This window comes from Macaca fascicularis, chromosome 3 (assembly GCF_037993035.2).
Source record: "Macaca fascicularis isolate 582-1 chromosome 3, T2T-MFA8v1.1".
Lineage (NCBI taxonomy): Eukaryota > Metazoa > Chordata > Mammalia > Primates > Cercopithecidae > Macaca > Macaca fascicularis.
The window spans coordinates 198,077,786-198,091,024 of NC_088377.1; the positions used below are offsets into that span (position 1 = coordinate 198,077,786).

Here is a 13,239-nt window from a genome sequence, read left to right on the forward strand (position 1 = left end):
TACTAAAAACACAAAAATTAGCTAGGCCCGGTGGTGGGCACCTGTAATCCCAGCTACTCGGGAGGCTGAAACAGGAGAATCGCTTGAACCTGGGAGGCGGAGGCTGCAGTGAGCCAAGACTGTGCCACTACGCTCCAGCCTGGGCGACAGAGCAAGACTCGGTCTCAAAAAAACAAAAAACTAAATAAATAAATAAAATAGAAAATCTTTATTCATTACATCTACATGTTTACGCAAATTTGATATTAATAAGAAATTCATTTAAAATTTTAAAAATAAAAAATTCCTAAGTATGCGTCCATTGTGATGAGCTGCCACTCCTCAGTAATACCATCAGCTTCGGAGGCAGCCGAAGGTCAGAGAGCCCAGCCTCGACATTAGAGGGCCTCAGGGCACTGAGGGCCTAACTGGGTGGTTTGGCTTCAGCAGTGGATGAGGAAATAGGGTTTCCCCCAGGAGGTCTCTGCCACTTTTTCACACGAAACTTTGATGCCAGGTAGGGCCAGGCAGGTTGAGCTCTAGGACAGACCATTGTTATTTGGCCAGGAGGCCTGTTAAGCCTCTTCCATTTTACTGGGCATGGAATCTAAGTTGCTCCGCCCCAGAAGCGGGATGCCAGGCTAGAGAGTCACATGGCCCCACAGGCCGGGCAATCCATTTCAACAAGGGCTGAGCAGATTCACTGCCGTCCGTTCTCAGGAGTCCGCTCACAGGCAGTGGCAGCCAGGAGAGGCACTGCTATTTCAGGAATTGGTCTCGTGGAGTACTTGGGAGCTATTAAGTCTCTCATAAAAGCTGTGATATTGCTTCTCCTCCTGGGGCCCTATACTGTTTATATTGGGCCAAAGGGAGGGCACAGTCCCTGAGGCCAAGCATGCATAGTACGATCATGTAAAACATGAATACCAATTTAATAGAGTCAGCAGTACAAGCTACACCACAAACGGAAGAAGCCCAAAGACCCTACTCAAAAGGTCACCTGACGCCAGGCTCAGTAGCTCACACCTGTAATCCCAGTGCGTTAGGAAGCTGAGGCAGGAAGATCACTTAAGGTCAGGTGTTCAAGACCAACCTAGCCAATACAGTGAGACTCTGCCTTTACAGAAAAAAAAAAAAAAAAATGTTTAACAATTAGCTGGGCACAGTGGTTCATACCTGTAATCCTAGCACTTTGGGAGGCCAAGATAGAAGGATTGCTTGAGCCCAGGAGTCCAAGGCTGCAGTAAGCTATGATGATACCACTGCACTCCAGCCTGAGCAACAACGGCGAGACCTATTTGATTTTTTTCATTTTTTTTAAAAACGGTTTGAGTCTTGCCCAAACTTTATCGGTTGAATTCAGTGTTTTTCCTACTCTGGGAATGCTGACCAAGGAGTGCCGTATGTGCCTGACTCAGGGTCTACAGCAACAGCTGCCAGGAGATGATCTCCTGTGGGAGTGTGAGGAGTGCAGGTAGGAAGGGGGCAACTGGTAGGCACTTATCCTCCTTGGTCCCTCACTCCAAGGTCAGTAGATGGGTACCCATGCTATGTCCTTTGCCAAGTACCTACTGGTGTCCAGCTAGCACCGTGACCTGTAGATCTGTTCTTTCTGCCTTGTGCAGACAGCCATGCTCCGCCCTGAAATTCTGCTATGTTCAGCCACTCCTCCACCCACAGCCTCAGCCCCATCACCATGCTATGTCTGCACAGTGCTATTAGGCAAAGTTTTGCATCACTTTTGCTTTGAGGGCCACCCACGGATACTCATCAAATGAATTTCTGATGTTTGCGTCCACTCCAAGCTCTACATTGGATGGCAAGGCCCTCACTGCCGACACGGCTCATTTCAGGACTGAGACTCCTTGACTCAGCAGCCCCACCAATAATGCCTTCTGACTGGAGCTGGGAGCTTACTGCCCTGCTGTCATACCAACATTCCTTCCTCTTACAACAGGAGAGGGGTGAGAGACAGGCAAAGCACCATTCAGACCCATTATAGGTAGGAGCAAAGTAATTACCAGGGGCCTTTCCTCCTCCGCCTCCCTCTCACCACTGAGTTGAGTATATCCACCACCAGATCTGAAGAGTCTTTTCATATCACTAAACCTGGAATGCAAGGTCCTTGTTCCTCCTCTTCACCATCCAATCTCATTGCCAAAACTGTCAGGTCTGGGGTCCGGTTCTATCCCTACAAATCAATAAGTTAGCCTGTCGCAGTTACATGGATGCTAGCAGGAGACACAAGACTCCTGGATCAGAAGCAAAGGATTTTATTACTCCGGGTACAGCAAGCAGCATGAGTGTCAGCATGTCACTTCCCCTGCTCCCAAGTCTTATGGATGGAAGTCACACATGTGACGGATCTGTGCAGCAGCGAAAGAACAGTGAGCATGGGGAATCCACTGTTTCCATAGCACGTGGTAATAAGCCTGGCTGCTCTGTGGCCCAGAGGGAGCCATCACTTCATCCCTCAAGTTTGCTCAGAAGAAACACAACCCTAACAAATGGCCCAGGGAAAGAGCAGTCAGGACCTCATAGTCTTGGCACACCCAGAAAGAAAACGCAAGAATGCTCAGGGCCCATGCAGACTGCCTCTCCTAACACACCTCTCCATCAGTCTGTGACTGCCCAAGAATGAAAAAATATTAACAATGATACATAGCATCTGAAAAATAATTAACAAGGTTGATTTAATAAACTTAAAGTAATCCCTTATAGGGAATATACCTCTATTTCAATCACTAAAGAAAATTTACAAAAATGAATTTGAGGCCGGGCGCAATGGCTCACGCCTGTAATCCCAGCACTTTGGGAGGCTGAGGCGGGCAGATCACGAGGTCAGGAGATCGAGACCATCCTGGCGAACATGGTGAAACCCTGTCTCTACTAAAAATACAAAAAAATCAGCCAGGCGTGGTGGCGGCGCCTGTAGTCCCAGCTACACGGGAGGCTGAGGTGGGAAGATTACTTCAGCTCAGGAGTTTGGGGTTACAGTGAGCTATGGTCGCACTAGTGCACTCTAACCTGGGCAACAGAGTGAAATCCTGTCTCAGAAACAAATAAATAAAACAAAATAAAACAGGAAATTAAAGTAAGTATAATAAAAAAGTAGGAAAAATAAATCAAATAATTCAGAATTCAAAAGAATTCTGATAAACGTCTGGTTAGAAAAATCAAGAAAATAAAGTAGCAAAAACACATTAGAAATAAGAAAAAATATAATCAAGACATAAAATTTTAAAAAGAATACCAAGTATAACTGTCAATAAATGGAAAAACAAATGACTTGAAGAACTAGAAAACCAAGAGCAAACCAACCCCAAAGCTAGCAGAAGACAAGAAATAAATAAAATCAGAGCTGACCTGAATGAAATAGAGACACAAAGAACCATATGAAAGATCAGTGAAACCAGGAGTTGATTCTTTGAAAGAATAAGGTAAATAGACTGCTAGCTAGACTAATAAAGACAAAAAGAAGATCCAAATAATCACTATCAGAAATGACAAAGAGGGCATTACCACTGACCCCACAGAAATACAAAAAACCATCGGGGATTATTACAAACACTTCTATGCACACAAACTAGAAAACTTACAAGAAATGGATAAACATACAAACATTCCGGGAAACATACAACCTCCCAAGACTGAAACAGGAAGAAATTCAAACCCTGAACAGAAGAATAATGAGTTCTGAAACTGAATCTGTAATAAAAAGTCAACTGACTAGAAAACACTCAGGATCAGACAAATTCATGACCGAATCCTATCAAATATTTAAAGAACAGCTGGTACCATTCCTGCTGAAACTATTCCAAAACTTTAAAAATGAAGGATGCCTCCCTAACTCATTCTATGAGGCCAGCATCATTCTGATACCAAAACCTGGCTAAGACACAAAAAGAAAAAGAAAACTTCACACCAATATTCTTGATAAACTTAGAAGCAAAATCCTCAACAAAATACTAGCAAACCAAATCCACCAGCACATCAAAAAGCTAATCCACCATGATCAAGTGGGCTTTATCCCTGGGATGCAAGGTTGGTTCAACACACTCAAATCAATAAATGTGATTCATCACATAAACAAAACTAAAAACAAAACCACATGATTGGCCAGGCATGGTGGCTCACGCCTGTAATCCCAGCACTTTGGGAGGCTGAGGCAGGTGGATCACGAGGTCAGGAGTTCAAGACCAGCCTGACCAAGGTGAAACCTCGTCTCTACTAAAAATACAAAAATTAGCCAGGCATGGTAGCACACGCCTGTAATCCCAGCTACTCAGGAGGCAGAGGCAGGAGAACCCCTTGAACCCGGGAGGCAGAGGTTGCAGTGAGCCAAGATCGCGCCACTGCACTCCAGCCTGGGTGACAGAGTGAGACTTCGTCTCAAAAAAAAAAAAGAACCACATGATCATCTCAACAGATGCAGAAAAAGCTTTCTATAAAATTCAACATCCCTTCATGTTAAAAACTCTCAACAAACTAGGCTTTGAAGGAACACACCTCAAAATAATAATAAGAGCCATCTTTGACAAACCCACAGCCAGTATCATACGGAACAGGCAAAAGCTGGAAGTGTAGCCCCTTGAGAACACCGTAACAAGACAAGGATGCCCATTCTCAACACTCCTATTCAGCATATTAGTGGGAAGTCCTGGCCAGAGCAATCTCGCAAGAGAAAGAAGTAAAAGGCTGGGTGTGGTGGCTCACATCCATAATCCCAACACTTTGGGAGGCCAAGCTGGGTACATCACCTGAGGTCAGGCGTTTGAGACCAGCCTGGCCAAGATGGTGAAGTCCCACATCTACTAAAAATAAAAAAGTTAGCTGGGCGTGGTAGCAGGCACCTGTAGTACCAACTACTAGGGAGACTGAGGCAGGAGAATAGTTTGAACCCAGGAGGCAGAGGTTGCAGCAAGCCGAGATTGGGCCACTGCACTCCAGCCTGGGCAACAAAAAAAGAAAAGAAGAGAAGAGAGGAGAGGAGGGGAGAGGAGGAGCATTCAAATAGGAAGAGAGGAAGTCAAATTATCTGTTTGTAAACGACATAATTTTATACCTAGAAAATCCCATAGTCTCTGCCAGAAAGCTGCTGGATCTGTCAAACAATGCCAGCAAAGTTTCGGGATATAATATCAATGTACAAAAATCAGTAGCACTTCTATACACCAATAACATCCAAGAATGGCCACAAAAAAATAAAATAAACCTAGAAATACAACTAGTCAGGGAGGTGAAAGGCCTCTACAACAAGAATTACAAAACACTGCTCAAGGAAATCAGAGATAACACAAATAAATGCAAAAACATTCCATGTTCATGGATAGGAAGAATCACTGCTAAAATGGCCATACTGCCCAAAACAATTTAGAGATTCAATGCCATTCCTACCAAACTACCAATGACGTTCTTCACAGAATTTTTAAAAACTACTCTAAAATTCATATGGAACCAAAAGAGCCCATATAGTCAAAGCAATCCTAAGCAAGAAGAACAAAACTGGAGGCATCACACTACCCAACTTCAAACTATACTACAAGGCTACAGTAAACCAAAAGAGCACGGTACTGGTATAAAAACAGAACAGACACATAGCTCAATTGGACACGTAGATCAAAAGAGAGCCCAGAAATAAAGCCACACACCTACAACCATCTGATCGTCAACAAAATCAACAAAAACAAGCAAGCAGGAAAGGACTCCCTCTTCAATAAATGGTGCTGGGATAACTAGCTAGCCATAAGCAGAAGATTGAAACTGGATCCCTTCCTTACTCCATATACAAAAATTGATTCAAGATGGATTAAAGACTTAAATGTAAAACCTAAAACTGTTAAAAACCCTGGGAAAAAAACCTAGGAAATACCATTCTAGACAGAGGCCCTGGCAAAGATTTCATGATGAAGACACCAAAAGTAACTAAAACAAAAACAAAAATTGACAAAATGGACCAAATTAAACTAAACAGCTTCTGCACAGCAAGAAACAAGCAAACAAACAAACAAACCTACCAACAGAGTAAACAACAAGTTAAAGAAAAGGAGAAAATATTTGCAAACTATGCATCTGACAAAGGTCTAATATCCAGAATCTATAAGGAACTTAAACACATTAATATGCAAAAACAACCACACTAAAAAGTGGACAAAGAACAGGAAGAGACACTTTTCAAAAAAAGAAATACATGCAGCCAACAAGCACATGAAAAAAATGCCAACAACACTAATCATTAGAGAAATGCAAATCAAAATCACAACGAGACACCACCTCGGCCGGGCACGGTGGCTCATGCCTGTACTTGGGAGGCGGAGGCAGGCGGATCACGAGGTCAGGAGATAGAGACCATCTCGACTAACACAGTGAAACCCCATCTCTACTGAAAAAATACAAAAAAATTAGCTGGGCGTGGTGGCAGGCGCCTGTAGTCCCAGCTACTAGGGAAGCTGAGGCAGGAGAATGGCGTGAAACCAGGAGGCGGAGCTTGCAGTGGACTGAGATGGTGCCACTGCACTCCAGCCTGGGCGACAGAGCGAGACTCCGTCTCAAAAAAAAAAGAGAGAGAGACAAGAAAGAAAGAGACACCACCTCCTACCAGTCAGAATTTCTATTATTAAAAAGTCAAATAAACAACAGATGCTGGTGAGGTTGTAGAGAAAAGGGAATCCTCATATACTGCTGGTGGGAATAAAAATTAGTTCAGCCATGTAGAAAGCAGTGTGGCGATTTCTTAAAGAACTTAAAACAGAACTACCATTTGATCCAGCAATCCCATTATTGGGTATATACTCAAAGGAATATAAATAATTCTAACATAAAGATATATGCACTCATATGTTTACTGCAGCACTATTCACAATAGCAAAGGCATGGAATAAACCTAAATGCTTAAGGGTAGACTGAATAAAGAAAATGTGGTACATATACACCATGGAATACTATGCGGCCATAAAAATAAATGAGATCGGCCAAGTGCGATGGCTCACGCCTGTAATCCCAGTGCTTTGGGAGGCTGAGGTGGGCAGATCATCTGAGGTCAGGACCAGTCTGGCCAACATGGTGAAACCTCAACTTTACTAAAAATACACAAATTAGCCGGGTGTGGTGGTAGGCACCTGTAGTCCCAGCTACTCGGGAGGCTAAGGCAGGAGAATCACTTGAACCTAGGAGGCAGAGGTTGCAGTGAGCCACGATTGTGCCACTGCATTCCAGCCTGGGTGACAAGAACAAGACTCCATCTCAATAAAAAGGAATGAGATCGTGTCTTTTGCAGCAACATGTATGGAGCTGCAGGCCACTGTCCTAAGCGAACTAATGCAGGGACAGAAATCCAAACACTGCATGTTCTCCCCTATAAGTGGGAGCTAAACATTGAGTACACATGGACACAAAAAAGGGAACAACAGACACTGGGGCCTACCTGAAGGTGGATGGTGGGACAAGGGGAAGGATCTATCTATCTAACAGGTACTATGCTTATAACCTGGGTGACGAAGACAAGCACGGTGGCTCACGCCTGTAATCCCAGCACTTTGGGAGGCCCAGGTGGGTGGATCACTTGAGGTCAGAAGTTCAAGACCAGCCTGGTCAACATGGTGTAACCCCATCTCTACTGAAAATACAAAAATTAGCTGGGTGTGGTGGCACCCGCCTATAATCCCAGCTACTCAGGAGGCTGAGGCAGGAGAAGCACTTGAACCTGGAAGGTGGAAGTTGCAGTGAGCCAAGATCAAGCCACTGCAATCCAGCTCGGGCAACAAAGCGAGACTATGTCTCAAAAAAAATTAAAAATGAAGATCTTCCTAAACAATTTTACCAACTATTTTAAAAGATCACACATGTACACATACACTTACAAACTAAACAACCTCCACCTCTAATTGTAAAAAAACAGATGAATGAATTATTATACTTCCATAGCATAAGACATTATATCTTAAATCATGGGGAATGTTCATAATATAATCTTTTTTTTTTTTTTTTTTTTTTTTTTTTGAGACGGAGTCTCGCTCTGTCGCCCAGGCTGGAGTGCAGTGGCCGGATCTCAGCTCACTGCAAGCTCTGCCTCCCGGGTTCGGGCCATTCTCCTGTCTCAGCCTCCTGAGTAGCTGGGACTACAGGCGCCCGCCACCTCGCCCGGCTAGTTTTTTGTATTTTTTAGTAGAGACGGGGTTTCACCGTGTTAGCCAGGATGGTCTCGATCTCCTGACCTAGTGATCCGCCCGTCTCGGCCTCCCAAAGTGCTGGGATTACAGGCTTGAGCCACCACGCCCGGCCCATAATATAATCTTACTGCATGCACAGAATGACCTATTTTTAAAAATACATTTAGAAAAAATATGTGAATATGTATAATTAAGTCTTATCTCTAGAATTACAATTACAGGGAATAATTCTTCCATTATACTTTACGCTTTTCTGGTTTTTTCTGAGTTTTTTAGAGTGGGTGTGTATGACTTATGTAATAAGAGTACCAACTAATGTTGTTTTTAATTTTTAATTTTTTCTTAAAAGAAGTAACTTCCAAGAGATTGGAACTCAAAAAAGCTTTTAAAAAATATGTCTGAATTCAGCATACTAAGCTGGTTAAGAGCCCCAACGCCAGCAGTAAATTGCTTAGGTCCAAATCCTGGTTCCACCACTGTATAACCTCGGGCAAATTACTAAGCTTTGCTGTGCCTCAGTTTCCTCCTGTGTGAAATGAGGATATTAACAGCACCCCTACCTCATAGGGTTGTTAGAAAGATCAAATGAGTATTTTATATATATGAGTTTTATATATTTTTTATATATGTAAATTATATATTTTTATATATATATGCTTAGGATACTATCTGGTGCTTAGTAAACACAATGTAATGGTTCATTATAATGACTCAAATTATTACGTTTGTCTCTGAAATCTCCAAGGCTTGGGAGTTCACATATCATTTGTGTTTTTAAATTAAATTTATGCCACCTTCTAATCCCATCCTGTCACCCTCTCCCCAACTTTGTTCCCTATCATCTACCAACCTGTAAGAAGCAGTCCCATCTTTCTCAATGATATGAGCACCTGGTTCACAAGTACTTCTTATCACATCCCCTGCCCTCATAAGTAACATCCTGGCTCATCCCCTCAATTCCAATGAGCTTCATTCCCATTCTACTGTAGATACCCACACATGCATTAATCCTATTCCAAAATCTCTCAGGCTCACCTCTAAGAACCCCAACTTTCAAACTGCCCTCTTAGTCTACAACTTCCTATCTTTTCCTGTCCCCTCAGTGCCCTAGCCTAGCTCTGCCTCCACATCATTAGAACCTTCACTCCCTTGTTCCCTCCCAATCCTTCCAATCGGTCTTCTCTTTCCCCGGCCTCAACCCCATGGTTCACTAGTGAATTTTAATGATGAGCCAGCATCAACAATATTCTAGAGCTCCTTGAACCTTTGGCTTCCACCAGACCAGCTTCAACAATCCCCTGGCACCTACTCCTTGATTCCCAGCCCTGTCAAAAAAAAGTTTGTATTATACAATCATGAGAAAGTTTTACGACGACATTCCAAAGTGGGCCTTCAATGCTACTTGGCAATCTTTATACTGATCTCTGGCTGACTTTAGCAATTTTCACAACTTTTTTGTTGTTTGTTTGTTTGTCTGTTTGTTTGTTTGGAGATGGAGTCTTTCCTGTCGCCCAGGCTGGAGTGCAATGGCGCGATCTCGGCTCACTGCAAGCTCCACCTCTGGGTTCACGCCATTCTCCCACCTCAGCCTTCCAAGTAGCTGGGACTACAGGCACCCGCCACTATGCCCGGCTAATTTTGTTTTTGTATTTTTAGTAGGGATGGGGTTTCAATCTCATCTCTTGGTCTCAGGATGAGACCAAGATGGTCTCAATCTCCTGACCTCATGATCCGCCTGCCTCGGCCTCCCGAAGTGCTGGGATTACAGGTGTGAGAGTCACCATGCCCAGCCTTTCACAACATTTTTAAAAATGTTTTCCTTTCTTTTTGATCAAAAATCTCATCCTCTACTTTCTTCCAACTACAGCTGACTTTACCTCTACCTCAATAGGACACAGCTGAGTGGGGTCTGTGAGTCCCTCACCTTCCCTCCTCTACACCTTAGCTTCTGTTTCCATTTCTATTTCTTTCATTCTGTAAAAGAAAATACCTTGAATCCCTTTTCTCCTGTGGCCCAATCTCAGATGTTCACCTTCTCACATGTCATATCAGTGCTTCTCAAATGTCTACCTGCATCGTAATCACCAAGGGGCTTGCCAAGTCCTGAGCATCAGCCCCAAAGTGATACCTCAGTTGATTCTGATGAAGACAGTTCACAGATATATTGCTCAGTTTTTACCTAAGTGATCTTGCCTCTTCTCTTCCAATAGCCAGCAACTCTGAAGTTTATATCTTTAGTCCAAATCTTACTGCTGTGGCCAAGAACCATACATACCAACTGCCATCTTTCATTAGACATCTCACTGGTACCTTAAACTTAATTCTAAGACCAAACTCACCGTTTTATTCTCTATCTCTGCTCCTCCTTCAGTATCACATACCTGAATACATGACGTCATTATCCACTTTGCTGTTTATGCCAGGTACTTTGGAAACACCCTTGTCACCTACTTTTCCTGCTGAACCCCATACCCAACCCCCACCATACACGCTGAGCCTCGGTCCAGTCAAACACCAAGTGCTTCTGATGCTACTGTGTAATTACAACTCAAATTCATCCCTTCTTTTCCTACTGCCACCATAACCCATCCAAGATGATGATTTTATTTTAGATACACAAATAATAACAAGAAATGTCTGAAATACTCACATGTTTAAGCAATCAATTCAGAAACATTTAGCCAAAAGAACTCTCTGTAGTCAAATCATATAAATTGCTCAAAAAGTCATTTCAAATTAGTCAATATTTCTTTTGAAAGCCAGTAAATAACTCACAAAAAGAAATCTGCTACTTTTCTAGTTATCGAGCTACATTAAAAGAGTGAATCAACAACACTAATAGAAAAGTCTGCCACGGCACAAGTCATCAAAATTATTTAATATGATTATGCTTGTCCTATAAAATACTGAAGATAACTGATATAGTAAGAAAGAGCCGTTATTCTGACTTAATCCACTAGGAGGCTAGGATAGTTAAGTTTTCCCTTTTGTTAATTTTATTTTCTTTCTGTGATTAAATGAGACAAAACCTATCCAACTTAAAATCAATTAAATACCACACGCGTGAGCTTTAGATAAACCTTAAAAAAAGATAAATATGTTCGTTAAATGCAATGTGGCAAATTTTTTACCTTCAAAACTTTGAGCTAGAGAGAAGAGAGATGATGGGACTATAAATAGTCAGAGATTTAATTTGCTAATTCAGCTTCCACTAGTAAATATACAAGTACTAAAAATCTATAAGCTGTTATCACTATCTTTCTTGAGATCATAAAAATATTACCGAGCTTCAAGAACACAGCCTTTATGGCATGCCATGTGTGAGATTTTTAGACTTTTGGATGCCATTCTGACTGCAAAGTAATGAAAAGCATTGTGAGCACTTTTATCACCTCCATTAATCACCAGCAGCACAGCATATAAACAAAAAATATGCCGACTGCTCATTTTTCCATTAAGGGTCAGAATCAGGAGCTAGAAAGCCCCAGGGGGAAGCTTCCTATCAACTCCATTCTTGCATATACTGAGCTAAAAGATGTGCCAGATGTCAGAATAACTTATTAAAATGCCCTTCAAACAACAAAGTGGCAAAACACTGTAAACAAGGAAGAAGGTCTCCATTGTTCCTCTTAGTGAGAATCCAGCATCACAGGACTATAAGAACTTCTATTTATTATCAATAACTGTACTTTCTTCACCTAGTTTTGAATGCTTAGATTCTGTCACCAGGATTTCATGTACTTCACAATATTTTTATTTCCCAGTATGAACACTTATCCTGCCATCCCCCACAAAAAAACCATAAGTTTAAATTACTTTAGCGAAACTCCATCCTTCTTATTAAAATTGCACTATAAGCACTCAGTGTATTAGAAACATCACTGAAATTAAGTACTTTTCTGCCAATGAAACACCAGTTGTTTTGAGTAAGCTATAGAATTAATCACGTTAATTTCACACTGGCATTTTTTGAAATCACAATAACCTCAATATTATAAAAGGTTAAATTAGATGAACTAGATTGGTAAAGACTAAATGCTTGCAGACACATAGATTTCTTTTAGATTTAAATGGGAATTAAATGGATAGTCTACTACACTAAAATGGTTATGATATAATTGCTTCTTGGAATTTTTGTGCTGGTCAATTATACATTTAATTCACATCAATGAAGTGAAAATTACAATGTACTTACAAAAGCTCTCTGGAGAAGCTGTAATGTTTCTATGGTGATGAACATTTAAACAAGGTTTTGCCTGGACATCTTGCCCTCCTGTAAGGGATGTAAAAACCACTTCATACACTATGTCTCTACCCTTTAGGAAGCCTGGGAAAACCTCTACATTCACAGAACATTTAAAATAATATCAAGCTATTGTTTCCACTTAATAAAAAGGGTCTCTTAGTAACATTAAAATAAGGTTTGCTCAGCATGGCATCAAGATTGCACTGAACATACACACAGTCATCGGGGGAAGATCGGTAAAAGCGCTAATAAATAACAGAAAATAAAAGCAGGTATTAATTATTTTATTTTAAGCCATGAAAAAACTACAAACAAGCATCTCTAGAGAGTGTCAAACATTTCTCCCTTTGCTCCAAGTAATCATTAAGAGTATACACGAAAGAGCTTTGGTCTTCACGTCAAAGAAAACGGCTTTGTGAAAAGCTTTGTTAAACTCTATAGTAAAATAGTGAAATGTTTTTTAATATTAATATGCTATACAGTCTATTTTATATACAAATATACTTAATGTGGTCTATACAAGATGAAAAAATTAAAACTATAAGATGCTCACACTGCTAAAGCTGGACAAAAAGAAAGTGCTTGAGGTAAGTTAAAATAAAATACTAATATTGTTAGTTCATTGAATTTAGATGTCCATTGCATTAAAATTTGTGGGCAGAAATTTCCCATGATATTAGACAAATAAAAATCCTCCAGATTACAAATAAATTAATACAAGTTTTCAATATATAAATGAAAGAACTGAATTATAAAAAGACTACAGTAACTAGATATCAACATTTTTAAGCATAATTCTAAATTTGGGAAAAAATATTTCTTAGTACACCACACCACATCAAATAA

The 13,239-nt window shown here is 41.1% G+C and overlaps 1 protein-coding gene across 31 annotated transcripts in view; it reads right to left on the bottom strand.

Annotated features, from left to right (window-relative positions):
- LMBR1 (limb development membrane protein 1) overlaps positions 1 to 13,239 on the bottom strand; it is a 212,528-nt gene that overhangs the window by 96,808 nt on the left and 102,481 nt on the right. For 2 of the 31 annotated variants that reach the window (XM_074036474.1, XM_074036465.1), the window contains exon 6: positions 12,343 to 12,420. The exons of the other annotated variants lie outside the window; for them this stretch is intronic. In XM_074036474.1, coding sequence (XP_073892575.1) covers positions 12,343 to 12,387 — 45 coding nt within the window. In that variant the 5' untranslated portion in view covers positions 12,388 to 12,420. The remainder of the gene's footprint in view (positions 1 to 12,342; positions 12,421 to 13,239) is intronic. 31 annotated transcript variants of the gene reach the window in all.